Source organism: Lonchura striata, chromosome Z (genome assembly GCF_050655825.1).
Source record: "Lonchura striata isolate lonStrDom1 chromosome Z, ASM5065582v1, whole genome shotgun sequence".
NCBI lineage: Eukaryota > Metazoa > Chordata > Aves > Passeriformes > Estrildidae > Lonchura > Lonchura striata.
This window is the reverse complement of record NC_140740.1, coordinates 55,849,435-55,874,780: the sequence shown is the minus strand read 5'-3', so window position 1 is coordinate 55,874,780 and position 25,346 is coordinate 55,849,435. Positions and strand designations below refer to the sequence as shown.

The following is a 25,346-nucleotide window of genomic DNA, read 5'->3' as shown; positions in this document are numbered from 1 at the left end:
CACATTAAAATTATTTTTATTTAAATATATTTTTTAAAGTATCCAAAATACATGTTTCATTGTGATTCTCATCTATGTCACAACTTTACAAGAATATTTACTGTCCTCAAGCCACTATCTATAGTGATAATCTATTACTTTAGATTTTTCAATGTCTTTTCCAACAAGTATTTATGCCTACCTCCAGGTGTAGTATTTCTGTCCTGATGTAAGATTTGGTATATTCCTCAACACCTGAGGCATTTGTTCCTACCTAGAAGTAACTTCTGAGTCAAACCAAAGTACCATAGCATGATTAATATGGCATACTAAGCTGATGTTTGTAGAGAAAACTATTGAACTGTCTGAATTGCTGTTGAGCTCACTTGCCTGGTACAACAAAACAATTTAAGAATTAAAATAAAATGCAACAAGACTTCTAATACAGCAGCATACAGGCCAAATAAGGCCAGTACAGCCAGCTCTATAAAATGAAGGCCCTGCCAAGGAACTACATGTAGCTAGTGGAGTATCTCCTACAGCTTGGCATTGGGGCACTTTATGTTCCATAGACAAAAGACAAGAAAGCAAATTAAAGTATTTTTTTTCCTTGGCAGACAAATGCATTCCTGTATCAAAAATAGTGTACAGCAGGGCTGGGGAAAGGACTGGCATTGATGAGGTCACATGTCAGAGTCCTGTGTTCAGTTCTGGACCCCTCACCTCAAAAAAGGACTTTGAAGGGTTGGACCATGTCCAGAGAGGGACAACAAGGCTCAATGCAGCACCTAGAGATCATGTCTTACAAGAAACACCTGAGGGAGTTGAGGGTGTTTATCCTTGAGAAGTGGAGGATCATGGCAATCCTCACTGCCCTCTACAACTGCCTGAAAGAAGGCTGTTAGTAAGGTGGAGTCCAGCATTCTCAACTATCCCTGCAGTGAGAGGACAAGAGAAAACTGAGACAGGGGACTTTCAGATTAGATATTAGAAACAATTTTTTCACTGTTAGGGTGGTCAGGCACTGGAACAAGCTGCCCAGGGAGATGGGGGAATTACCATCCCTGGAGGTGTTTTAGAGATATCTGGAACTGGCACTGGGTCATATGGTTTAGGACTTGCACTGGTTTGACAGTTGGACCTGGTGATCTTAAAGGTCTCTTGCGACCTTGATGATTCTAAGTTTTCCTTGAATTTTTCAGTCCGTCTCCTCCTGTGATGGAGTAAGTAGATGCAATGCACTGATAGGCTCAAATTCAAAGTTCAAAAACCTATTTACATACCACATTTTCAGAGTACAATCATCCATTCCAGTAACATAGTTCGAGATTATGTTACAATCTTATGTTCAAGATTTTTGTCTTTTAGAGACACAACAAACTACCACTGTTGAGTAACTGAACTCTCTCTGTAGGAATGCATCCTTGTAGCATGGCCAAGTTCCAACTGGAGAGATGCTACACTCATTTCAAAGGCTATCTGGCATCAAGAAAAGGCTCTACACTTCCTACCTAAATCAACATAATAACTTCCTACCTAAGCAGCTTTTAAGTAAGGAAAAATAGATTTTAAGAAAGGAAACAAAAAAATTTCCAATCAAATACTTCTTAGTATCACACAAATGTACAATTACAATTTACCATCTTCAGAAAGCTGCCCCAATACTCTTGTAAGCATTTGAGTTTACAGATTCATGCAAGTCACCAGTTTACTAACTATTAAGTGGTCAAGTATATGCTAACTATAAACAAAGAAACCTAGTTACACTGCAGAAGACAAATGCACATTACCGAGTTTAAGAAATATTTACAAAGGTCCCTTGTAGGAACTCCATCTAGGAAGGGAATGCTGAATGTTAGTCTGGAGCACTGTACACAATGTTGCAATGAACAGCGCACAGCAAATCAGCACAGCTGCAGCAATGCTGCTGGCACCAATCTGCTCAAAGCTCTCACTTCACCCACCTCCGCAGGAGGCGGCTGACAACAGCATTCCTAGATGTTTTGCTCTAGTGCTCAGGAAATGGTTTGGATCAGACACCCCCCCATTAGGGTTGAAGAGCTATGACAAAAATGTTCTATGTAAATGTTCTATCAATCTCAAGAAGGCTAATTTATTTCTTCTGGAGTTTTTCCTATAAATCTAGCTTATCCTGAAAGCAGAATAGTACCACTAGGCATGACCATCATCTTACTACGAACAAACACCAACAGTAAGGAAACTCTGGGACATACTTAATAATGACTATGAACTGTAAATATTCTGTATATTATATAAATATTATGTATATTATGTAACTTTTAGTCTGCATTGATTTTGTTGGCCTGTTTGACATGGAATTTCATCTAGATGCTTTGTATCTAAGAACAAAAATAAGAAGGGTTTTTTTTTGTGCTGTGCTGATCCTTTAATAAAAAGACGAATTGTATTTATAGCAATTGGCTAAATAGTTACAGAAGCTACAGAAACATTAGTATCTTCATTTTAGCCACTTCAGATCTTTTTTAGAAAATTCTGAAATTCAATCTTTGCTCATAGGTGAAATAGTGTCAAAAATTAATGAAATAAATGAATTAATTTAGATCAGTGGAGAAGTTGCAAGATCAAACATCAAAAGCAAAAGCCGTTATTTTTTCCATTTATTTCCTTATAATTCAAGAAGTGGAAAAATCAAAGGTCTTGTAGTTTCAATTAAGGAAATACACTTTACTATTTCTTTAAGATCTAGACAAAAGTAAGTGATCTTCTGTCTTAATTCATTCAGATTGAGTTCTATAGTTCTCAAACTACTGAATTTTCAAACTTTAAAAAAACCCTACCTTCTGAATGGGTGAGTTTATAATCCCTTAAAAGTACGAAGATAAATACTTGAAATATTTTTTCTTAAGCTAGTAACAATTATTTAATATAAATTAGCCTTTTTGGGGAATTTTTCTAAATATTATTTATAAAGATTCTCTTTTGCTTCTCTCATTTTGTATAATATTTTTATTTTTCAGCTAAAAGAATGACACAAAATTACATCTGTTTTCTTCAATAGTATTAAAAAATTGACAAAAACACAGTTAAAAAACTTAGTCTTCATATATCTCATAGATGTACAAATGCATTAAGAGTGCATGTGGAGAAATAAATATATGTACATTCCAATGACAAAACACAAATCAAATCAAGATTAAGTAATTAGCACAAAACCTAATGCTACCATACCATGAATGTTCCTGAAATACATTTTACTGATTTCTGGGTAGTTAGCCATAATGTAGCATTCATGAAAATTCTGACTTAAAGGACTTAAATACTACCTTCTTGATGTATAAAAGGTACATGTAATGTACATATTTTCAGATATACTATAATATGGATTAACAGGTAGCACTGACACATCAAGACACACAACAAAGAATCCTCATTTACATAATTAACAGCAGCCACATAGGTACTTTTCCCCTTGTTCTTAATTTGCCTGAAAAAAAAAACTGGCATCTCCTTTTTTTTTTGCAACAACTACATGCCTTTTGTTACCATAACTTGATGCTGACTTGAGATGATTCCCACAATTTATACTAAGTCTAGTAATACTGTAAATGCTGTTTTAACACAAATGACCTGCTACTTGCACCAAAGCTACCAGCTCCTAAATGGAGTGCAGTGCAACTGCCCAAGTTTTCAATTTTAGCATGTCTGCGCAATTAATGTAAACAGCCTAAGACAGGCAACTCACATGACAGACACTTCTTCGTGGAATTTAAATAGAAGTGTAAAGAGTACAGTATTTCATATTAAGATTATAAGGCAAGAGGGTATTAGTGTAATAATCTGTAACAACTCCTATTACAGTTAGGGGAAGTCCTGTAATTTAATGCCCATCTCAACTATGAATCATTTTTGTAACATCTTAATTTCCAAACTTCAATATTTTCTACAAGAACTCAATTTCTCCATAGCTGATTTTCACACACTGACAGCCACTTCACTCCTCCTTAATCTATGTACTTCATTTTTGCATGACCTTGTTCGTTTTGTCTATCACACTGATAGTCCATTAACGAAGTTTTATTTCATCACAGAAGCAATAATTTACTAACTCTTGTGAAAGCTGAAACCTTTTCCTAGTTCACACAACCCATAAACTGATGACAGTCAGCAAGAAACAGAATACTACAGTAGTAGTGCTATCACTAGAAAAACAGCACAGAGTTCTACTTGTCCTGTCTGATAGCCCTTTTATTCAAAGGATGACACTACTTTTGTACAAATAGGGATGATATTAGTTTTATGACTTTGTTTCACAATAGAAACTTGTATGAGAGTTCACTAAAAGCTACTTTCAGGAGTTACCATCTTCTACCTGCATGATCTTCTTGTCTAGGGTGAATGATTTTCCACATAACATTACTCAAGTGAACATAATCTTCCAGGAGAACAGAAACAAAATAATGTCTCTCCTACCTTCAAAAGCTGCTTGCCAATTGTTGGACTCATTTTTTCATCCACCATAAGAATTACTATTCCTCTATCATCCATACCTCGGCGTCCTGCACGACCTGACATTTGAATGTATTCACCTGAGGATATCTACAATAAAATGAGAAAAAGAAATTAACAAACATCAAGAAAATAGCAGGAACTCATACTGTGCTGATTACAATTGCACAGTAAGTGATATGATGTACAAAAATTAGCAAAGAAGAGTTATCCAAGTTATCAAAGAGTTATCACAGATTGACTTTATTAGTCATACCATGAAACAACAACAATATAAATCCATGGCTATGAACAATATAAGTCAGCAGTAAAAGCTAATTAATGCTCTTACAGCTCTGTATCATGGGGCATCATTTTAATAAGCACAAAAACCATTTTACTAATGTCTTTTATAATGGAAGGTTGCTGACCATGCTGAAGATACAAAAGATCTTCAATATACCTGATAATGCATCTCAATCATCTTCAAATAATGCATCATTTCATTCAGATTATTCAAGAGTAATATTAATATGCTGATACTTGCAAAAGGAGTATTTTTATACCTCCTAACTGTGAGATGGAAGAGTTTTAAAAAAACTGGGACATGGACAAGAGGCAGCTACAACTGGTTATCTATGTCTCAGCAAGTTATAAACCAAGGGTTTTGTAATCTGTGGAACTGCATTCTAGGGTTTCACTTTAGGTCAGATTTTAAAAACTACTTAAAGCAAACTGTGCTAAATAATTTCAGAAGTTCCACATTTCTTCTATCTCAAAGCAAATCCATTCTTATATATATCTTACAGACACACAATCAAAATAAACACTTATATTGAACAGTCCAAACTAAGTTTGAAAAAATGTTTACTTCATAATTTGCATTGGTCAAGTCACTTGTCCTGTTCACAACAATTTTCCCACCTTTGAAGGATGAACCTTGGCTCTTATAAAGCTTTGCTGTGATGACTTGCAAGGCATGAGGCCTATTTCAAGTAAACCACATACCTAGTTTTAATGTCTAAAATTTTAGAATTATGAAAAAATCCTGCTGTAAGAAAATAAGACTCTTCCAAGGTCAATTAACTGTTTTCTTTGGTCTGTCAAAATTAGTTATCATTATGAGAGGATATGAAATCCATTTATTCTTCAGAGTTCTCTGATACAGAATGAATTATCTGGATATCAATTCTGGAAAACCTGTGCAGAAGTCCTAGTCTAATCAAATGTCTGCTGCTAACCTGTATTTCGTTCCTTTTTGATGTATCTATTATACAATCTCATGGACAATCTGAAGAACCTTGTCTTCTGAAATCTCTGTATTAACTATAAATGGATGAGACACAAATACTTTTGAAAGAAAAAGTACTTTCTACTACATTGAGGTGAACACACTAAGAGTAAATTTAATAAGGTTTATATAATTCAATTATTTTACAGAACCTCTCTATCACTTACCCATCGGAAATCTTTTCCATCAAATTTACTGGCACTTGTAAACAGCACAGTTCTGGCTGGCATATTAATTCCCATAGCAAACGTCTCTGTTGCAAATAAGGCCTAAACAAACAGACTGAAGTTAAGCAAGCAAAAAGAGAGGATCTCAAGCAAACACAAAAATAGTCAAAGGTTGCTCGACAAAATCACTCTGGATTTTACTATACCTGTGCAGTCAATAAAAGGAACACAGGCATATTCAATACTTAAAAACTGGACCAAAACCATTTTTTTGCCCTTCCTTATTTCTCCTGGGAAAGCATAAAAACTAAATAGATGTGTCCATGTGAAAAACTCAAAAAGAAAACATAATGGAGTGCAAATTATATTAATCAATAATAGTAATTCTTTTCAATATTCAAGTTCACAAGAAGAAAGCAGGAGTTAACTATCCAAAAAAACCACCACAACTTTCACCTTTACATTTTTTTTTTACTATTTGTCCTTAGTACAACCAACAATCAGCTTGGTAAATGTCCACGGTAATTTACAGGAGAAAGATGTAACATAAAATAGTTGAAGAAAATATTTAAATTAGACATTGCAAGTTCCAATACTTTAAGTAAATAAAAGCTGGAACACTTAAAATTACAGCTGCAGTGTAGATCTCCACTGTAATACTAGCATACACCCTGAGCTAAGGCGTACTTGGGTTTTCAGGATTACCAGCCACATATTCACAACAAACTACAGATGGACTTGAAAATCACCTTTATAAGGCCCTCTGAGAAAAGGATTTCTATGGTTTCTTTCAAGATAGGAAGCAAACCACCATGATGAATACCAATTCCTCGCTTCAGAAGGGGAAGCACATGTTCAACCTGGGAAGAAACATACAAAAGACCAGCAAACAAATTTTAGGATTTGTTACTAAATGTTGTACGGAAAGCCTCAACACTGCTCTAAGTGTTCATGTAATTCACTATTCCCCAATTTAAAATAAAATAACTACCCATTGAATCCCATAATATCCTGCTTAGAAGCTTGTATTTTTCCACTGTAAAGATGGGAAAACATCTATGCTTAGGCGTTATACAATCAATTAGACTGCAGATAGATGAATGCAATGCAACTTTTTGAAACCCTCAGCAATAAATAACTGCTAAGTGCATACTGCACTCCCACTTGAACTATTTCCAGACCTTTTTAACCCAGATCTATGTCTTTATAAACTCTCATGAGGGGTAGGAACTCCACTGTTAATTCTGATACATATTATCTGCTGGTATTGCAACTGGAAGGAATCCTCAGCACCTCTTTCATAATGACAAAAAGCAATGCAGGAGATACTAAAACCTGGGGAGACGAATGAGATTATCCACTTTTATAATTTCTGTACCCCTACAAACACCCACAACTTCAGAAGTTGCAGAAAACAGGAAAGCAGCAATTCAACTCTATTCAAAGGAACCCTTTTCAATCTCCACTCACCTGAGGAAGCTTTTTGTCTTCATCTGAGAGACAATCAATTGCATTATTGAAGACTTCTTCAACCATTTTTTTTTCTTCATCTAAGAAGGCAATTTTTTAGTTATTACAAAATAACTAAGGTTAATACCAGATGTAAATAAAGTAGCACCACATTCTAACATTTACAAAAGTGTACAAGAAAAAATGAGTGGAATACTGTGAAGTCTATACAAAACCACCCACACATGGTCAGGCAATCAAGATTCAATAAGCCTAGAGGAACCAGATGGTAACCAGAAGCAGACAATCAGAAAAAAGAAAAAGAAAACTAGAACAAACTTTTCAGAACAGTCCAAGCATCAGCCACTTGCAAGCTTGGGATTTATCAGTCTTATGTGCTCCCTGTCTACTTCTTAAACCTTCCCTGCTCCTCTTCTACCTACTAGTCCCTGTCTGCATTGATATAGAGGCTTTTTCCTGTTAACTCTTAAACCCTTACCACCAAGTAGTACGAATATCAAGAATATACATTCAAAGGTGTGCTTCTGAAGAAAATGTGAAAATGCACCTCTGCATTTACACATATCTTTAAATTTTCTGAAAGAAACACCTGCATTATTCTGCCACACCAAACCAAAATGTGCAAAGACTGGAGCAAATAAGCAGGCAAGAACCTTGAATAGCTCAAAAAACATGAAACAGTAAATTGATTTACAACAAATTCCTTACTTTTGTTAAAGCTCTTCAGATTTCCAAGAAGTAATGTGTTTAAATTTATTTGCAAAACTTGGTCTTAGCCAAGATGAAAAAAATCTTTGTTTTAGCCTTTGGTTTTTACTTTGAGAAGCAAGGGGAAGAAGGAAATAAAGAAAACTGGATTGCGTTGTCAAGAAATACCAGTCCAGTGGTTTGTTATACAGTTGTTTGGACTTTGCAAGTATATTATTTTTCTAATGAAAGTAACATGAAAATTTTGTGAAATACTTTTTAATGATCAGTCTTCTCCAATTATAGACAAAATTTTCTAGGAATTTTTGTGCTATTAGTACAATAAACAGCACACTGGAGCAAGAAATAGTTCAAAGTCGATGAACAGTTCAACACTGTGATGACCAAGTATATGACTGTGCACCTTTCTACTGAATACAGCTTGAGGTACCAGCACAGTAAATTAAAAAATCAGTATTTATGTTCCTTTTGGTTTTACACAAAATGTTCAACAGGAAAAGTGGTACTTCACATCAAAATTAATCTGTAACTAGAATTTAATTTATCTGTACCTGTATTGAAATCTAACTTTGTCATCTGAAGTGCATAAGCTTCACAGTCTTTCTTACTGAAGCTGAAAATAATCACAGGTTGGAAATTCCTTTCCATGATCATCTTCACAATCTTAAAAACATTTGAAGGACCTGCAGAAAGATTTCATTAATTTAAATTAAATTTTACAACAAAAAGTATCTTATGGAGTAATTGAGACGCAAGCACAACTTCCATAGCACTTTGAAAAAAATTCATACCAAAGTTTACCTCAGAATGGGTTAAACTCACCTTTTGTTCCTCCTTTCCTGCCTTTCTGGTCCCCTTTTGCTAAGTCTCCTGCATCTCTAAGCACTTGCATTGCTGTATTAAAATTATCTTCTCTGAAATCTCCCTAGATATAAAAGACAGACTTTATAAATAGTTACTTACTTTGAAAATAGCCCTCTTAAAAATACTTAGTGCTTTGCACAGCCAGTACCATTACCCCACATATACACATACACAGGTAAAAAACAATGCATAAGCTATCAAAAGAGTTTACTAGGTCATTGTCACAGCTCAGAACTGCACTGGTGTGTCTCTGAAGTTACTGCCCATTGTTCTATCCAGCACTCTACCTGCCATGCCACAGCTGCTGAATGACACAGTACTAAAACTGACTTTTAGGAATGTCCACACAAAACCACACTGCCTAATGAAAGCATATCTTCCAAGTGCAGCACTACTGTTAATGCCATTAGCAACTGATGAGTGAGCTAATGATAATCAAGTTTTTAGTTCAAAAACACCTTAAGAAACAAAGATACTTTGTCCCTTGACTAAGTCAAATTTATGTGCCACTATGTTTTCTTTAGAGTGAGAAACAGTACAAGAAACTTCAACTACTTTGCAGATTTACAGAAAGCAGCATGCTTTCTGTAAACAACAAAAAAAAAACAAGGCTGTAAAACAAACAAGGCTGTGGACACTTAAGATATTTCAGGGAAGTATTACTCAGCTCACTGCATGACATCAGATAATAAAACCAATTTGTTGTGTAAGACTCCAAAAATCTAAAAGCAATTCAGAGATCACCATTACTCAGTTGTACTTAATTTTAACAAAAACATCCTTTATACAGCCTATCCGAATTTTTCAAGAGCTCAAGCTTTTGACTGTTCAGTGAAGAAAACAAACTTTCAGGCAAACTGAGCATTCCTTACATTTTCATCAACAACCAGATGGAGTCCATCTCCTCCTGCTGGAAATATATAGTGCTGCAGTGGAGTGGGTCGATAGTCAGTGTAAATCACATGGCAAGGCTATAAAGAAAGAAATCACATAAATATTTCATAATTGCATTGTAATATCACTTGCATAATGGAAAATCCAATACATTACTATTAAAATACAACCTTCTAAAAACCAGAAATTAAGGCTTTCAGAAACTAAGATAACAAATTTTCTTTCTTGACAATGAATTTTGTGCTAATGACATTGCTTAAGAAAATGCAACTGTTTTAGAACACAAGTTGGGTACAAAAATTCTTTCTCATAAACACAAAAAGTAAAGATAGCCAGTATTTCTTTCAGCATTAGTAGACAGACTTGAAATATTAACATCTTCTAAAAATCAAAGGAAAGCCTGTTCATTTGTACTTTGTAGAAAAAGAAAAAAAAAGCATTATTGAAACACCTAAAAAAGACTCACAGTAGACTTTCATGAGCATTTAAGGTGTTGATGCATTAAGAAAGCTTGTTTAAGAAAAAAAACAACCACTTCCATTAAAACATTAAATATTACATAAATCTACATTTTAAAAACCCACACATGTCTGCAACACAAAGTCAAGGTTTTGTGGGCAAAATAAACATTTTATATTATAAATAGACATTTTTCTTATATTATACTCCCTGCATTACAAACAACATAAGAATCAATCTCCAGAATATTTTTAAACTTGGACTAATCTCCCCAGTTCTAATTCACAAATTCTTTGCTATAAATGCATGTCTTAGAAAAAAACAGAATAGAATTTAAAACCTAAAGGATACAGGACAGGATAGATTTCTTAAATAACACTTCTCTCACTTGCTTGCAAATATATATAGTATTTCCCATGGATATAAGATTTGCTTTCAATTTCTACATGGCATTTTACAGGGATCCTCAGCAAAATTCACCTAATAACCTCTTGTCTATTAGCCCTCAGAAAATCACTGTATGTTCACCATATTTCATAATTCATAATGTTTGCTGAAATCAGGCAGGTGGCTAAATAATTGTGAAAATAAACATTAAGAAACAGTTCTAATGTTGCCATTCAGAAGCAACAGCCAATATACCTGCAAAAGTAGGAATACAGCTAGAGAAGCCAGGAGTGACCTATACTATCACGTATATGCAATAAAATGACTAAAAAGATACTTGGAGGCCCAGTTATCAACCAGACAGTATTATGTCACAAGACAAAAAGCACAGAGGTACAGCATATTGGAAATATTACCTGTTTGTGAAGATGGCAGATCCATTCAGCAAACTGACGGGCGTTTGGAATAGTTGCAGAAAGGAACACATAGTGTACATTATCAGGAAGCAAAATAATAGTCTCTTCCCAAACCACGCCACGTTCTGAAAATGGAAAAGCAGATGGGAAATTTATGTGAACAAAGTATTTTTCTTATTCCTGAAGCCAAAGAACAACATGCTTAAAAACAAAGAGAGACAAAAAATAAAACAAATTTTCTCTACACAAGTGGGGTTTATCAAAGGCATCAAAGTGGTTTCTGCTTTGTTGAAGAAAATACAAACTGCAACATATAATTATATAATTAAACTGCAAATATAATTATATAAATAATAATTCAGATGGAAACAAATTGTGAATTATTTATACAAAAAGATAATTTTTACAAGAGAAAATTAGACTTAATTCTTCAAAAGAAAAAGAAATTGTTCTTGGGGAAAAAATGTATTTGAAATGTGAGATTTGAAAAGACAAACAGTATATATAGGATACCTGTATCTCTCATGTAGTGAATTTCGTCAAAAATAACCCATGCGACTTCACGCATAACCTCAGAACCTCTGTAAAGCATACTTCTCAAGATCTAGAAAAGGAAGTAAAAGTTGAATCCCTTCTCATGAAGTAACAACAGTCATACTACATAGACATCAGTAAGAAACTGACAGAATTTTGGATTCACTTTTACATGAATATATGAAATCGTATTTTGCAAAAAACAAAAAAGCATTTAAAGGTAGGTTTTGAGATGCTTTCCAAGTTCATTCCAATCTAACAATCTCACTACCTGAGAAAAACTGGTTTCTCTGAAAGGAACATGAAAGAATGAGGCACTGCATTTCTCCAAGCTTCCACTGTCAGGTAACTGTTACATCTTTACAGATATACATCTGCAAGACCCCTTTTTACCTCATCCTAATAGATAATTTCTCTGTGATTAAAAGGAAATCTTTTGTCAGAAATCAAATCATTCCATCTCTTTAATATTTCCCTACTAAAATGATGCCTGCTCCTTTGATAAAGGCAAAAAGAGCAAAATTTCAACTCATAGCTGCATTTCTACAACAGAAATACGACAAAGCTTTGTAAATAATAGTCTGTTACTAAAGGTGAAAAGCCAAGTATGACTGGAGTTCTAGCACCTATTGTGAACAACTCAGCTGTCCTTCAATGATTTCACTCTTCCTACTTTGCCTTTCTAGAACAAAATACTGACCACGGGATTTAGGAAATCTGACTTTCAGCATTTCACCTCTACAGAATACTCAATGTCTTGAGCACTCAGGAAATTAAATTCTGACTTTCTCCACATTAAAATCTGAAGTTCCCGACTTAAGAGTTGAAAAGCATAAATTCACAGAGATTTACCTAACTTTTTAAATAACCAAAGTTAAAACATTCAAATAAGTCATAATGAACTTTAGAACATTTTCAATCCTAACTAGGCCACTTTAGTATCTTAAAATTAGACCTCCCCAATCAAAGAGGGTAGAAGAAAACACAGATCAAGAATTAATGCCTGTCTTACCTCAGTTGTCATTACCAAACAAGAAGCTGTAGGATTAATGGTGACATCCCCAGTCATCAAACCAACATCCTGAAATTCTTCATACATCTCACGGTACTTCTGATTACTCAAAGCTTTAATTGGACTTGTAAATATCACGCGCTGCTTTTCCCTTAAAGCCAGGGCAATTGCATACCTGTATTCAAACAATATCCATATTATCCGCTGCAATATCCATACTAACAGCTGTCAGGAAGACAGAGCATATTACTTCACTTAAGAACAAAATAAACTGTGCAATTCAGAACACCAAGAAACTGATCCACAGCATTTGAATCCATGCTCTAATACATCTAGCATTTCCTATCCAGATTATTAAGTTCAGGGCAACTACATATGCATCTCTGCAGAGTGAAAGATGTTTAAACACCAAGTCAACTGATTTCTATAGAAAAGAAAGAGTACATGTAATCTAATTAAAAAACTGTGTCACAACAAAATTATTTTTATTTGAACCCATGCTCTAATATATCCCCATGTACATTTCACTTCTTATTTCAGGTCTGAACCAAACCCTGACAGAGAAGATGCTGACTATATCAAACCACTGCTTCTAGCAAAGCAAAAAGCCACAGAAGAAAGTCCTTACTTCTTCTAGCCAGGGGCTAGAAAAACCTTTTTTCACGAATTACAGAAATCTGTTTTGAAGTAACTCCCATTTCAATCTATACAGTAATACCTTGATAGTTTAAAAATAAAAGCTAAGCTTAAACACAAATTAAGATTTTCGCTTTTCATTACTAAATGACAAAAGATGTAACTTTTATATTCAAGAGCAGCTAATTCAATGCTAACACTGATGGACTGAATATTCTACCAAGAAATTGGGATGCAACATAGAGCCTGTTAGAAAAGTACTTACTCAGCACAAACAGTTTTACCAGCTGATGTATGAGCTGACACCAACACAGACTGGTTATTATCTACACAAAGAATAGCTTCCCTCTGGAAGGCATCAAGAATAAATGGATATTCCTAGAAAGAAAAGACCAAAATATTACAGAAATTGAAGACAGACTTACATCTATCCACTCTTCTGACTGACCTAGTATGCAAATTGGAGGCAGAAATTAAATCCTGCAGAGACTTGTAATTTCTGCTGATCTTAACCCACTGTTATGCAATGACTTTGTATTTAAGTATTTTTATCTCATATCATACCTAAGATTTTTGCCTGTGCCTTGTTGCTATAGCAAATGAAAATCTTGCCCTGATGACTGAATTTTTGCTCATTTACCAGCTTAGGAAGAGAACCAGAATGCTACCCCTGCCTGATGTTACAAAAAGAATAGACATCGTAACAGCCTATCCACCTCATTCAACCACATATTTTTTCTACCAAATTTTAAATACAAAACAAATTTTATTTATGACAGACCTTTTACAAACCTTATTTAGAAAGTACCTAATTTTCCCCTCTACTCTCACTTACTATGTACAGCATGTAAAACATGTAAACACATACTTTTGCAGCTTTTCCAGTTCTTGGCTTCAGACCTGTGAATTCTTCATTTGCTGGAAGTGCAACCTATAAGACATTTAAAATAAAATCAGTTGCAGATTTCTGTGTCCACGGCAGTGACATTTCTGGCAATGTGAAATGCATGAAAACCAATTTGAAATTCTGTTATCCTGTTTCTACAAGCTCATGTGTCAAGGGTTCATTCCTTACTCTCAAGAGCTTTTCAATCAATCTTTATATTCTCTTGCCTAAGCAATGCTGCTTCTCTCACTTCTCTGATATCCCTACTGTCTTGTTGAGACATTACTGCTTCACCTGCCTTGAAACACTAGCTTTTCAGCCAAGACACAATCATGTGCTCTGGACAGTGGACATTTGAAGTAATTACTGAACTCATATCAATAATGTTCTATTTCCAAATACACTGTATGTATAGTAACTAATTGTAACATTCTCATTCCTGGCCAATATCTAATATTTATTCCCTTTAAATACATAAGCACTCTTCAGTTACTAAGTAACTGAAAGGCAAACCTTTAATAGACATCTCAGAATAAGACAAACTGTACACAGACGAGCTTTAGAACACTGATCAGCAACTGTATATACTATTTCCTCATTACCAAAGTCTGATGATACAGAGCCCTTGAATGTGACCCTAATTACCTTGAACTAGATCTGGAAAACAGCACAGAAAATAAAAAGACTGTAACAGTAAACGGTGGTTAAAATTTACATATTTGAAACCAATCAGCGGTCAGCTTTGAATATTGACACCTGGTGTAACCACTGAAGACACTGGACACGCCTCTGAGAACATGTTAAAAGCAGAGAACCCCAGGGGAATTTCCCCATTTGTTCTGGTCAGTGAAGAGTTCAGACCTTGTGTGGGGGGTGGGGGAAGCCATGTGGCCTAAGAAGTAGGCCCAGGGTGTGAAGGGACTGGAACCCATCCCACCCTTGCGGATGGAAGGGTGGAGAAAAACTGAGATGTCTTCATTCCTCTCCCTGCCCTCCTCCCAGTCCCAGAGGGAGAAAGAGACAGAGAGCCTATGCTGTGCTAAAACACCTGGAAATTTGGTATCATGTGGGAGCCCCAGACTTTTAACCCCTTATTGGACAATGAAAGCTTTGTGAAACATTAATCCTCCTTGATCTGAAAGAGAAGAGAGACAGCCTGAAACATGAGATGTTAGAAGAAATCCTAGGTGGGAGGAGATGATGGAGTGGCTGGACTTGCCTTGTATAGCCATAGACTGAACCAATTTCTCCTGCAACAGAGACTGCATTTTTAGGGGGATGCAATGACCTGAGCCAGGAGAGTGGTCAGCTTCAGTGAGTGGTGTCATACACAGGAGTGGAGTGAAGAGGGAAAAGTTGAGGGTGTGGTGGTGCCCTATGTCTTCAGGGATGAAGATCTCTGTTCTTGAGACCTCAGCCCCAGGGGAGGAGAAAATGGGGGGGGACTGTTGTCACGAAATTAGAAACTGTTGTTCCTTGGTCCTTGGCAAAGCATCCTTAAAAGAACCCTATGAGCAGTTTCAGTCCATGGATGGTGGTGAGAGCACCGTACATGGAAGGATGACATATTTTCTCCTGGCGGTGCCATGTATGACATGGAAACACAAGAGGCTGCAACTGTGTTTCCTGGGGGAATCTATGGTGCAAGAAAGACTCCTCTCTCCCTTGACGGACTGGGAATTGATTATCTGAGGGGTGGTAACTTGATCAAGAATCCAAGATTTTCTCTCACAGTGTTTTGTTGGAAATTGGGTGGGGGTCGGGAGGAATGTTTTGGAGGGTTTTCATTCTGAATTGTGTATTCCTTTTATTATAGTTATAGGTTAATGAAGTTTTTTTTCTTTATTTCTAAGCTCAAGCCTGCTCTGCTCTGTTTCTGGTCACATCTTACAGCACTCACTTGAGAAAAATACATTTTCATGGGTGCACTGGCATTGCGCCAGTGTCAAACCATGACAGAAGAGAAACCTGTTTTACCAACCAGTAGGTTTTTCTCCTCAGATGTTCTTGGTGCCTTACAAATGTAGAAACCTATCAATACTACCATCAAGTTTTTCAAAATCATTCATCTTATTGAAAGTATGATTGAAACTCCTCTGATAAGATAGCCTACTAATTTTTCAAGTGTGTTTTGTGCATGCTCAGTGTCAGATACAGACTTCAAACTCTTCACAATCTTAAATATAATATGAAATACTGTATCTGCTAGAGTGCAAGAAAGCTTTGCAGAGGGATCGGGACAGACTGATCAATGGGCAAAGACCAATGGTGTGAACTTCAGCAAGGTTAAGTACTAGGTCCTGCCCCTGTGTCCTGCTGGGCCATAACAACTCTAAGCAGCAATGCAGGCATCCCCAGGTGGGGAGTGTTTTTTTTCTCCAATGTAACAAGCAAAAGAAGAATATGAAATTACCTTAAACTGTGAATAGGGATATTGAACATTAGAAAAGAGTTGTCAAGCATTGGACCAGCCTGTCCGGGAAAATGGTTATCATCACTAAAGACGCTTAAGAAATGTGTAAATGTGGCACTTGGGGACAAGGTTTAGGGAAGGACTTGGCAGTGCTGGGTTAGTGGTTTGACTCAATGATCTCAAAGGCCTTTTCCAACCTAAAAAATTCTTTGATTCTGTGGTATAACAATTGCAAGAAGAAAAAAGAATACTGTTATACTGGCAATGACACACACAATTAGGTGTAACAAGTCTGTATATTGTTTAATGTGCTTTTTTCACTCCACTCACCTCATGCGTACAACCTTCAACCGTTTCCACAGACTGCACCTTTACTTGAGGCATCAGATCTATCAGACTATAAAAAATATGAGTTAGGATTGCCAAAAAGTATGAAAATATCCTGTTTTTATAAAAGTGAACATATAGAATTTCACCTGTGCTTAAACTGCAACACTAAAAAAAATGGATGTGCAGTCTTGGCATGGACAGACTGCAGAGGTTTACTACCAGCAAGTTAAAATTTTGCTACCATATAAATCTACTTTAGCTATTGATCAAAAATTGCACCACAAAACAGCACCTGGGTCACATTTACTCACATACACTTTTACAATTAAATGAGGACTTTTTTCAAGATAGAGTGAAACAAAATTCAACACTTGTACTCCTACTACTAGTCAACACAGAGTAAGAACACCTTGAAGCATCCCAAGCACCTGCCTGAGGACAAGGCCCCTCTTTTCTTCCTTAGTTCCTTCTCTCATGGCCACAAGAAAGGACTGGAGTCCCATTCCATGAAACTATTTATTTCTGATGTATACATTCTACTGATACCACTAACACAGAAAATTAGTTAGAACTTTGGCTCTGGTTCTGTTTTGTTTCTATGCACTTACCCTTTACAGTGTTTTGAGAAGTCTTCAAAAGAACTTCTCACAGAAATAAGATGCTGAACTTCACAAAAGTTATATGAAAGACCGAATGATAATGCAATTATCACCTTACATGCCTCAAAAGCCTTTTTTGTCTTATTGCCGATTTATTTTTCCTGTATCCCAAGCCAAATATCTCTTTCAATGTCATGGTACACAGCAAGCCTGCCTCCTTTCATGTGCTTCCATCTCATCTCCTGCTCTGTGTGAAATCAACACAATGGCTTTGACTACAAGTCACTGACTCAATGAGTAACTACAAATCCGTTAACATTTTCTACTGCAGAGGTCTACAGGTGTGCAGTATTATTTTAAATATACCCAGCTTTCATCGCTGCTGAGGCTGCACTGGCAACACTTCCTCATTTGAACAGATAATGGAAAATCGAACTTGTGTAAATTCACTTTTACAGGAAAACACTGCAAAACTCCTTTATGTCAACTGTCCCCAACTAGCACATAACTAATCAAGGTGGCTTGCTAAGACTACCTTACACATTAAGCTAAGCACTTACTTAACATCTTCTGATAAAACATCTTCCAGTTTTGGTTTTTTTCCCAAAATGACATTTTCAGTACTATCCTCAACTTCCCTTTTTGGCTTGACTATTGCTGCTGGTACTGCAGGTTTTTCTTCCACTCGTTTTCTGCAACATAAGCACACAAGAAATTTAAATTTTGCCTCATTTATTTATGCATTTTCAGGAAAGAAAATTTCAAAGGCAACTGTGATCCCACTGCACTTCGGGAAAAACCCAGGTAACCTGACTCACAAAAACTGCCATAGGATTTCAAACCAGTACCCAGATAAGCTGGCCACCAGGTCCCCACACTCCCCAGCTGGCCACAGAGCCAGGGATTTGGAAAAGTGCGTCACAGAATTACAGAATGGGTCAGGTTGGAAGCGACCACAGCGGCCCATCTGGTCCAACCTCCCTGCTCAAGCAGGACCGTCCTAGAGCGCATTGCACAGAACTGGATCCAGATAGGACTTAAATGCGTCCAGTAAGGGAGATTCCAAAAACTCTGAAAAATCTGTTCCAGTGCACAGTCACCCACGCACTTAAGAAATTCTTCCTCACGTTCAGGTGAAACTTCGTGTACATCAGTTTCGGGCTGCTGGCGCTTGTCCAATTGCTCGGCACAACCAAGAAGAGCATGGCTGCATCCTCTTACTACTTTTCCTTCAGATACTGACAGACATTCCCGAAACTGACAGACATTCCCGAAGACCTGAGGCGGTTCAGCAGCTCAAACACGCCGGAAGAAGCAGGACCAAACGTTACAGCCCTCATCCCGCCGCCAGAGCACCCCCGGTACTGCTGTCCTAGCCCGGCTCTGTACCCTTACCCCGGCCTCCTGGCACCTTCGGCGGGGCTCGCTTTGCTCTTCTTGGTGCCAGAAGCAGCGGCGGCCGCGTCCTCCTCGAACACGCTGAAGAGCTCATCCCCGAAGGCCTCCGCCATCTTAGCCGCCGCGCTCCCACAATGCCCCGCGCGGGCCGCACAGTTCGCGCGAGAAGGGCCCTTCCGAGCCCGCCCCCCGGCGGGGGCTCCCGCCGGCCTTGGAACCGGTAGCCGCCCACACGGCCCGTGCTCGATGTCAGCCTCGGTTTCTGTCCGAGTCTGGATCTCCTTCCCGATGCCGAACCCCTCCGCAGCCCCCCCGAGGGCACACGTGGTCCTTCCCCCCTTGGGGCTGGTCTGCAAAAAGCCGACACAGGCCGCGCGGCCCGCGCGCGTGCGCTAGAGGCGTTGGCCAATGGGGGGAGGCGGCGGCGGCGCGCCGCGCGCGGTGCCCGGATGTGCGCGCGCGCAGAGCGGGTGGGGGCGCCATGGGCGGCCGCAACAAGAAGCAGCGCGCGGGCAGCGCGGCTCACGCGGCCGCCGCCGCCGCCGCCCGCGCCCGCGCCGCGCAGGCCGGGGCGGCCGCGGAGCCGGGCAGCCGCGCCGCCCCGCCGCGGCCGGCCCCCGCCTCCAAGGAGCCGCGTCCCAGACAAGGTAGCGTGGCCCGCCGAGCCCTGGCAGCGGCCGTGCCGTGCTGTGGCGGAGGGGGATGCGCTGTGCGCGTCCGTGGCTGAGGGTGCTATGGCTGGAGAGACAGAGCCCTCAGGGAGCCCCCGAGGATGCGGCTGCCGCGGACTGCCGCGTTTCGAGGCGAGGCCGGCCATTGGAGTGGTGTTTCTCAGCGTTGGGAGAGACAGCTGGAATTGCTTCGCTCCTAAAGTGGTTGGGCCTGGCTACAGCCCGGCTTGTTTGTCTAGCTGGTTAAGGGAAGGGACTCACTCTCATCTACTCGGCCGCAGTGAGGCCACGTCTGCTGTTCTGTGTCCAGGTGTGGGCTTCTCCGTACAAGAAAAACGATGAGCAGAGCGTTCAGTAGAAGGTCACGGTGATGCAGCTCCTCTTGAGGAGAGACTGAGGGAGCTGGGCTAGTGCACAGAAAACTTAAGAGTTACCCACATAAATGTATATAAATATTTCAAAGAGGATGATGCCAGACTCATCACTGGTACCTGGAATGAACAGAAATGGGCACAAACTGAACCACTGAACGCTCTGCTCATTGTCTTTCTTTTACGGAGAAACCCACAATTGCACACAGAACAGCAGACACGGCTTCACTGCGGCCGAGTAGATGGGGGTGAGTCCCCTCCCTTGACTAGCTAGACAGACAAGTTTCACCTCAACAGGAGGAAGAACTCCTGTACACTGAAGTTTGCAGGGCACTGGAACAGGCTGCCAGGGAGGTCACAGAGTCTCTCTGGAGACGATGCAGAACTCACCTGGATTCATTCCTGTGTCCCCTGCTCTAGGTGATCTGCCACACCAGGTTGGATGGTCTTTAGAGGTCCATTCCAACTGCAGCTATTGTGTGATTCTGCTGTCAGGGGTGTCTCTGAGCAGATAAATCTTGGTGGTATTGAAGTGTGGAGTTAATTACAGAAAGTCTTGTTACTAGATTATCAGCAGTTCCTGTGAAGCAAGTGTTTGGAAGTCACTTCCCCAGAGCTTCTGATGTATTTGTTTTGTATATTATCAAAATCAAAGTAACGTGGATTTTGGATTATTTTGGGCATTTTTTTCTGTCTTGAAAGACATGTTAAAGGGTGGGAGACTCTTCTGTGGTGTTAGATAAGATGAGGGATGGCTGTTCTGAGTGCAGTCTGAAAAACTATTATTCTGAAGCACTGTGACATCCCTATTTTCAATAAGCTAGCTTTGCCAGAAGTAGCTCAGATATCATAAAAGATTAGAACAGCTTGTATTGCAGATGTGAGTAAAATCATGCAATGGCCAGGGCATCTGATATTCCCACTAGTTAAGAAAAAGTCTTGTAATCTGGTAATATAAGCCTCCTGAACCTATGCATGCGTTCTGCTTTTACAAATGTGTGTTCTACTAAGTGTATCTCTTGATTCCTCCATTCCTACTATAACCGTGGTGCTGTGTCCTCTTCAGAAAATATCCTGCTTCTCTCTCAGTTGTATACTGTGGTGAAAAATCAGTCAGTGTATGTGAAAGCTAATTTGGTATATTTTAAAGAGCACACTGTAAGTTCTAGTGAGTAGATCCTGAGTGCTGACAGCTGTTTGCATCCTCTGATCAGAGGGGACCATACCGTTTCTGAAGTGCAGTTATCAGAACCTGGTCTGATCTCAAAGCAGGCTCTCCCAGAGCTGTTCTACAGGCAGGCCCACAGGGATGAGCTGCCCAGCCCACCTGCTGGGGGGTAGCTGTGCCTCCTGGAGCAGCATGCGCCACACAAACTGGTAGAAACTTTGGCCTTACTCACTCAGTTTCTTTCTGCCTGTGCAGTATACGTGCTCTGAAAATGGTGGAATCCTACAGCAAGCTGTGTGTTGTCATTCTAATGACAATAAATAGTTTGTGAATTAGGGTTTGGTTTTCTTAATACCTGTTAAATGAAAAGTATTTAAGAGTGATCAGAGCAGACCAAAGGTTTCAGTAACCCAGTGTCCTGTCCTAGGTAGGGGACCAAAGCAGATAACTAGGTAAGAACAGATCAGACATGTGGTGATACCACTGTAGGGTATTCTTACAGACTCCACCGGCTGTGGCTTAGGGTCTCCCTGAAGTATATGTAATTCTTTTTTCAGTGCTCTCCCATATCAGTTGATTTCTTCACTGCAAAGTTGTTCTGTCTGCCCTTGGACCTCAGTAAATATCTACTGTCTATAGCTTTAGTGGCAAATGGTTCTGTTACCTAGCTATGCCCTTTGTAATAAAAAATCCTCAACAGCCTTGCTTGTTTTGAGATTGCCATTTACTGTTTTGAAATTGCCTTTTACTTCCCTATTTGGCAATCCTTTTTCAGTGTTCAGAGAGTGAGCAGTCAATCCCATTTCCTCTCATTATAGCCTTTGAATTTTGTGTTTTGTCATAGCCCTCTTCGCTATTCCTTGTTCAAGGCCTTTCTTGATTATTGTGATTGTTGTTTAGTACCTGCAAGTTTCTGGCAAGTTAGTTTGCACTAATCTGTGTTATGTCTGCTTTAGCTGTGTTAAACAATGTTCTTTATGGATTGTGTGTAATTGATGGTTATTTGCAATTTGCAGGTCCAAAAACTTACAGTTTTGGTTCAACAACAGATTCCAATGCTGCTGCAAATCTAGATAAATCTGTTCTTAAGGCAAGTATCTCTTTTACATAAAACAACTTTGATTTTCATAGTACTGCTTTAGCTGAGTAAATATTTCTTCAGCTCTTTTTCAGTATTAGGTTGTGCCTGTAAACTGCACTAATATATGAGGCACTTGACCATTTAGAGTTTGATTTTGTTTTGGGTTTTGAATTTTGAGTGTCCTTTAAGTAATAGGCCTAAATTACCATGGTAGGATAATGTCTTTTTTTTTTTAATAACAAATAATACTTTGCATGCAAGACTATTTTAGGAGTTAGGTCTAGGCTTCTGCTGTGCATCTGCATCTTTTTTCCTGTCAGAGAAAGGATATAGATTTTATATAACAAACTTACTAGCAACTAAAGATAAGTGGAGCATCCCATGAACTCTCCCATCACGGTCAATTTCCATAGGTTCATGTTTTAGAAAAGCTTCAGATATTAGAATTATTATACTAAGTTTGTTTGTAAAGGTGTTTTGGAAGGAGGAAATCACAGATTGCATCTTGATGTTCAAATTATTTTATGTGAGCAGAGGATAAAGGCCTTTACTTACAGTATTTCCCTTAACATACTAAATTTCCTTTATAATGTAATTGGGCTTTCTTACTTTTCTTATATTTCAAGTGAAAGTGTACAGCTTGCAGAAGAAAAAGTGTCCTTCTCATACGAGATGTTTAGGCCACTTATAGAAAGCTTGAATAATTGGAATTTAAATGGCAGAGAGATTTCTGCATTATTATGTCCTTAGTCATGAAGTGCATTGACTTGTCATAAAAACTTCTGAAGTTTACCTTGTATCAACTCATTTTTTCTTTGCAGGTAACGATAAATGGTAATTTGGAGAAAAGGATTATTGATGTGATTAATAACCATAAAAACCAAAACGAGGACAAAGGAATGATTTCCAAACGACTAACTGCGAAGAAACTACAGGTAGAGTTCAAAACCTTATTTTTCATTATTTATTTAAAATTATTTGTCTTTTGTAATCTTTATCAAGTGTCATATTACACTTGAGTGTATTACACAATTGTATTGTGTGTGGTACAAGCCAATACCGCATGCTTTTCAGTAGTTATATTAATGATTAATCAGTGAAATCAAAAAGTTAGTTTATTAGGAAAGGCACATCTTTTTGGACTCGGGAACTAAAATCAAGAGCTTTCAGACAAGATAGAGAAATAATACTTAATCTGAATGTTTTAGGTTTCCTACATTTTTTACTTCATATACCTGGAAAATTGCAGGTATGTCTTTACTTAGCTAGAAAACACATTGTATAGAGAGAGGCAGGAATGTAGATTTATTGATACCTATGTGTGCATGTTTAAAAAGAAAATAAATTCTGCAAAACAGAATTATCTGCTTAATTTTTTGATATCTTAATGCACGGTGTTTATTTCCCTTTAATGCTGGCTTTTTGATAGGTGAAATAGAACTTTACAAGTCTACATTAGATTGCTATATTAAATCCTAATCTTTTTGGCTCTCTTCTTTATAGGATGTATACATGGCTTTACAAAAATTCTCTTTTAAGACTGAGCACATTGAAGAAGCAATGAAAAATACACTTTTGCATGGGGGTGACCTCCACTCTGCACTTGACTGGCTTTGTTTAAACCTTCCCAATGGTGAGTATGGTTACAGAAAATAGGACCTGCTAAGCAGTAGCATTACTACTTCATAATAATAATTAAATACAATGTTCTTCTAAGACTAGTAGTTGCAACAGTGTTCCTCTCCTAGATGCACAGCTGTCTGGTTCTGGTGTATTCTACTGCATGAAGTTTTGTCGTTTTCCTGCTCCCACACTTGGAGTTCTGTGCATGTCCAATGAGCAAATATACTATCTTACATATATGTTAAAGCCTAAGTTTTATTTCAGTTTGTATATTTCAGTCTGTATATTTCAGTTTGTGTTGTTTTATTTCAGTTTAGTTCAGTATTCTAGTTGGTTTCCAATACAGTTTAAAGTATTTTCCTGTAATTATTATTGATATTTTCTGTTACATGTTTTTTCTTTTTTCATTTTGAAGATGCCTTGCCTGAAGGTTTTAGCCAGCAATTTGAGGAACAGCAGCAGAAACCTAGAGCAAAATTTTGTTCTGCTGTGTCACAGTCTGGAATGCCATCTCATTTAGAAGATAACAAAAAGAAAGAAAATGGCCCTCGAACTAAGGTAATCTGAAAACCTAATTGGTAGTTACTTAGGTCGGGAGGGGAAGAGACTACAAAACTTTCTGAAATACAGGAGTTGCATTGATTTCCAGCACTGATGTGGAAAGCTTATGAAAATGTTGCATGATTAATAATTTTCACCTACATTTGAATTTCAGTGGAATGGTAATTTGAAGGCATTTTTCCTGTGAAGTCTAGAAAGGTTCTTCATAGTTCATTTTTGTGGTAAAGCACAGGGAATCTCTTAAGATTGAGATTAGGTATGAAGAAGAAATTCTGGCAGTTTTCAAGGCCAGGCTGGATGGGGCTCTAAGGTCTTTCAGACTATAGCAGGGGAGTAGGAACTAGATGGTCTCTAAGGTCCCTCCCAACACTAGCCATTCTATGATTCTCTAGCTTAATTTCCTAATTTTATCTTATAATGGGTTTATTCTGTTATGTGTATGTGACACTCTCTATGACTTATGAGGGCTTAAGTTTGCCTATGTACTGTCAGTGTTTTGATTTCTGTGGATATTTAATCTTAAAACTAGGAAACAAAAAGATTCCCTGCAAATTATTTCATTCTTTATAGTAATTATAGTTACTCCAGTGTTAAGATCTGTTTGGGTGTATAGTGGGATATTCACCCTGGTTGGGAAAGCTTTTTTTCCTTGTCATATATATATTCTATGTATAAAACCTTAATAGTAGTTCCTAGGTACTGGCAGAAGAAAGCATTGCTTGCACATACATTATCATTACTTTTAACTTATATTGGTCTTCTTAGGAAACAAATGTGAGGAAAGAGAAAGAATTGACTATGAAGGAATGGATTTTGCAGTATGCTGAGCAACAGAGTGATGAAGAGAAGGATGAGTCTGTGAGAGAGACAGAGGAAGAAAAATTTGACCCAGTAAGACAGAATAATGCTTCACGGAAGTCTTTCTGAAAATTGATATGTCTGGTACATCTGCATGTGGTGG

The 25,346-nt window shown here is 38.0% G+C and overlaps 2 protein-coding genes across 2 annotated transcripts in view; one reads left to right on the top strand and one right to left on the bottom strand.

Annotated features, from left to right (window-relative positions):
• MTREX (Mtr4 exosome RNA helicase) overlaps positions 1-19,046 on the bottom strand; it is a 43,726-nt gene extending 24,680 nt beyond the window's left edge. Inside the window, exons 1-15 of the mRNA XM_021534309.3 lie at positions 18,908-19,046; positions 18,073-18,204; positions 16,914-16,980; positions 14,153-14,215; positions 13,550-13,662; positions 12,649-12,823; positions 11,616-11,706; positions 11,103-11,227; positions 9,819-9,917; positions 8,905-9,007; positions 8,634-8,765; positions 7,375-7,454; positions 6,654-6,764; positions 5,905-6,006; positions 4,432-4,557 (exon numbers count right to left, since the gene is read on the bottom strand). Coding sequence (XP_021389984.1) covers positions 4,432-4,557; positions 5,905-6,006; positions 6,654-6,764; positions 7,375-7,454; positions 8,634-8,765; positions 8,905-9,007; positions 9,819-9,917; positions 11,103-11,227; positions 11,616-11,706; positions 12,649-12,823; positions 13,550-13,662; positions 14,153-14,215; positions 16,914-16,980; positions 18,073-18,204; positions 18,908-19,023 — 1,635 coding nt within the window. The 5' untranslated portion in view covers positions 19,024-19,046. The remainder of the gene's footprint in view (positions 1-4,431; positions 4,558-5,904; positions 6,007-6,653; positions 6,765-7,374; positions 7,455-8,633; positions 8,766-8,904; positions 9,008-9,818; positions 9,918-11,102; positions 11,228-11,615; positions 11,707-12,648; positions 12,824-13,549; positions 13,663-14,152; positions 14,216-16,913; positions 16,981-18,072; positions 18,205-18,907) is intronic.
• A 330-nt stretch (positions 19,047-19,376) lies between these two features.
• DHX29 (DExH-box helicase 29) overlaps positions 19,377-25,346 on the top strand; it is a 28,844-nt gene continuing 22,874 nt past the window's right edge. The window contains exons 1-6 of the mRNA XM_021534308.3: positions 19,377-19,557; positions 22,137-22,210; positions 23,023-23,136; positions 23,705-23,834; positions 24,240-24,382; positions 25,151-25,276. Of these exons, the coding sequence (XP_021389983.1) occupies positions 19,392-19,557; positions 22,137-22,210; positions 23,023-23,136; positions 23,705-23,834; positions 24,240-24,382; positions 25,151-25,276 (753 nt within the window). The 5' untranslated portion in view covers positions 19,377-19,391. The remainder of the gene's footprint in view (positions 19,558-22,136; positions 22,211-23,022; positions 23,137-23,704; positions 23,835-24,239; positions 24,383-25,150; positions 25,277-25,346) is intronic.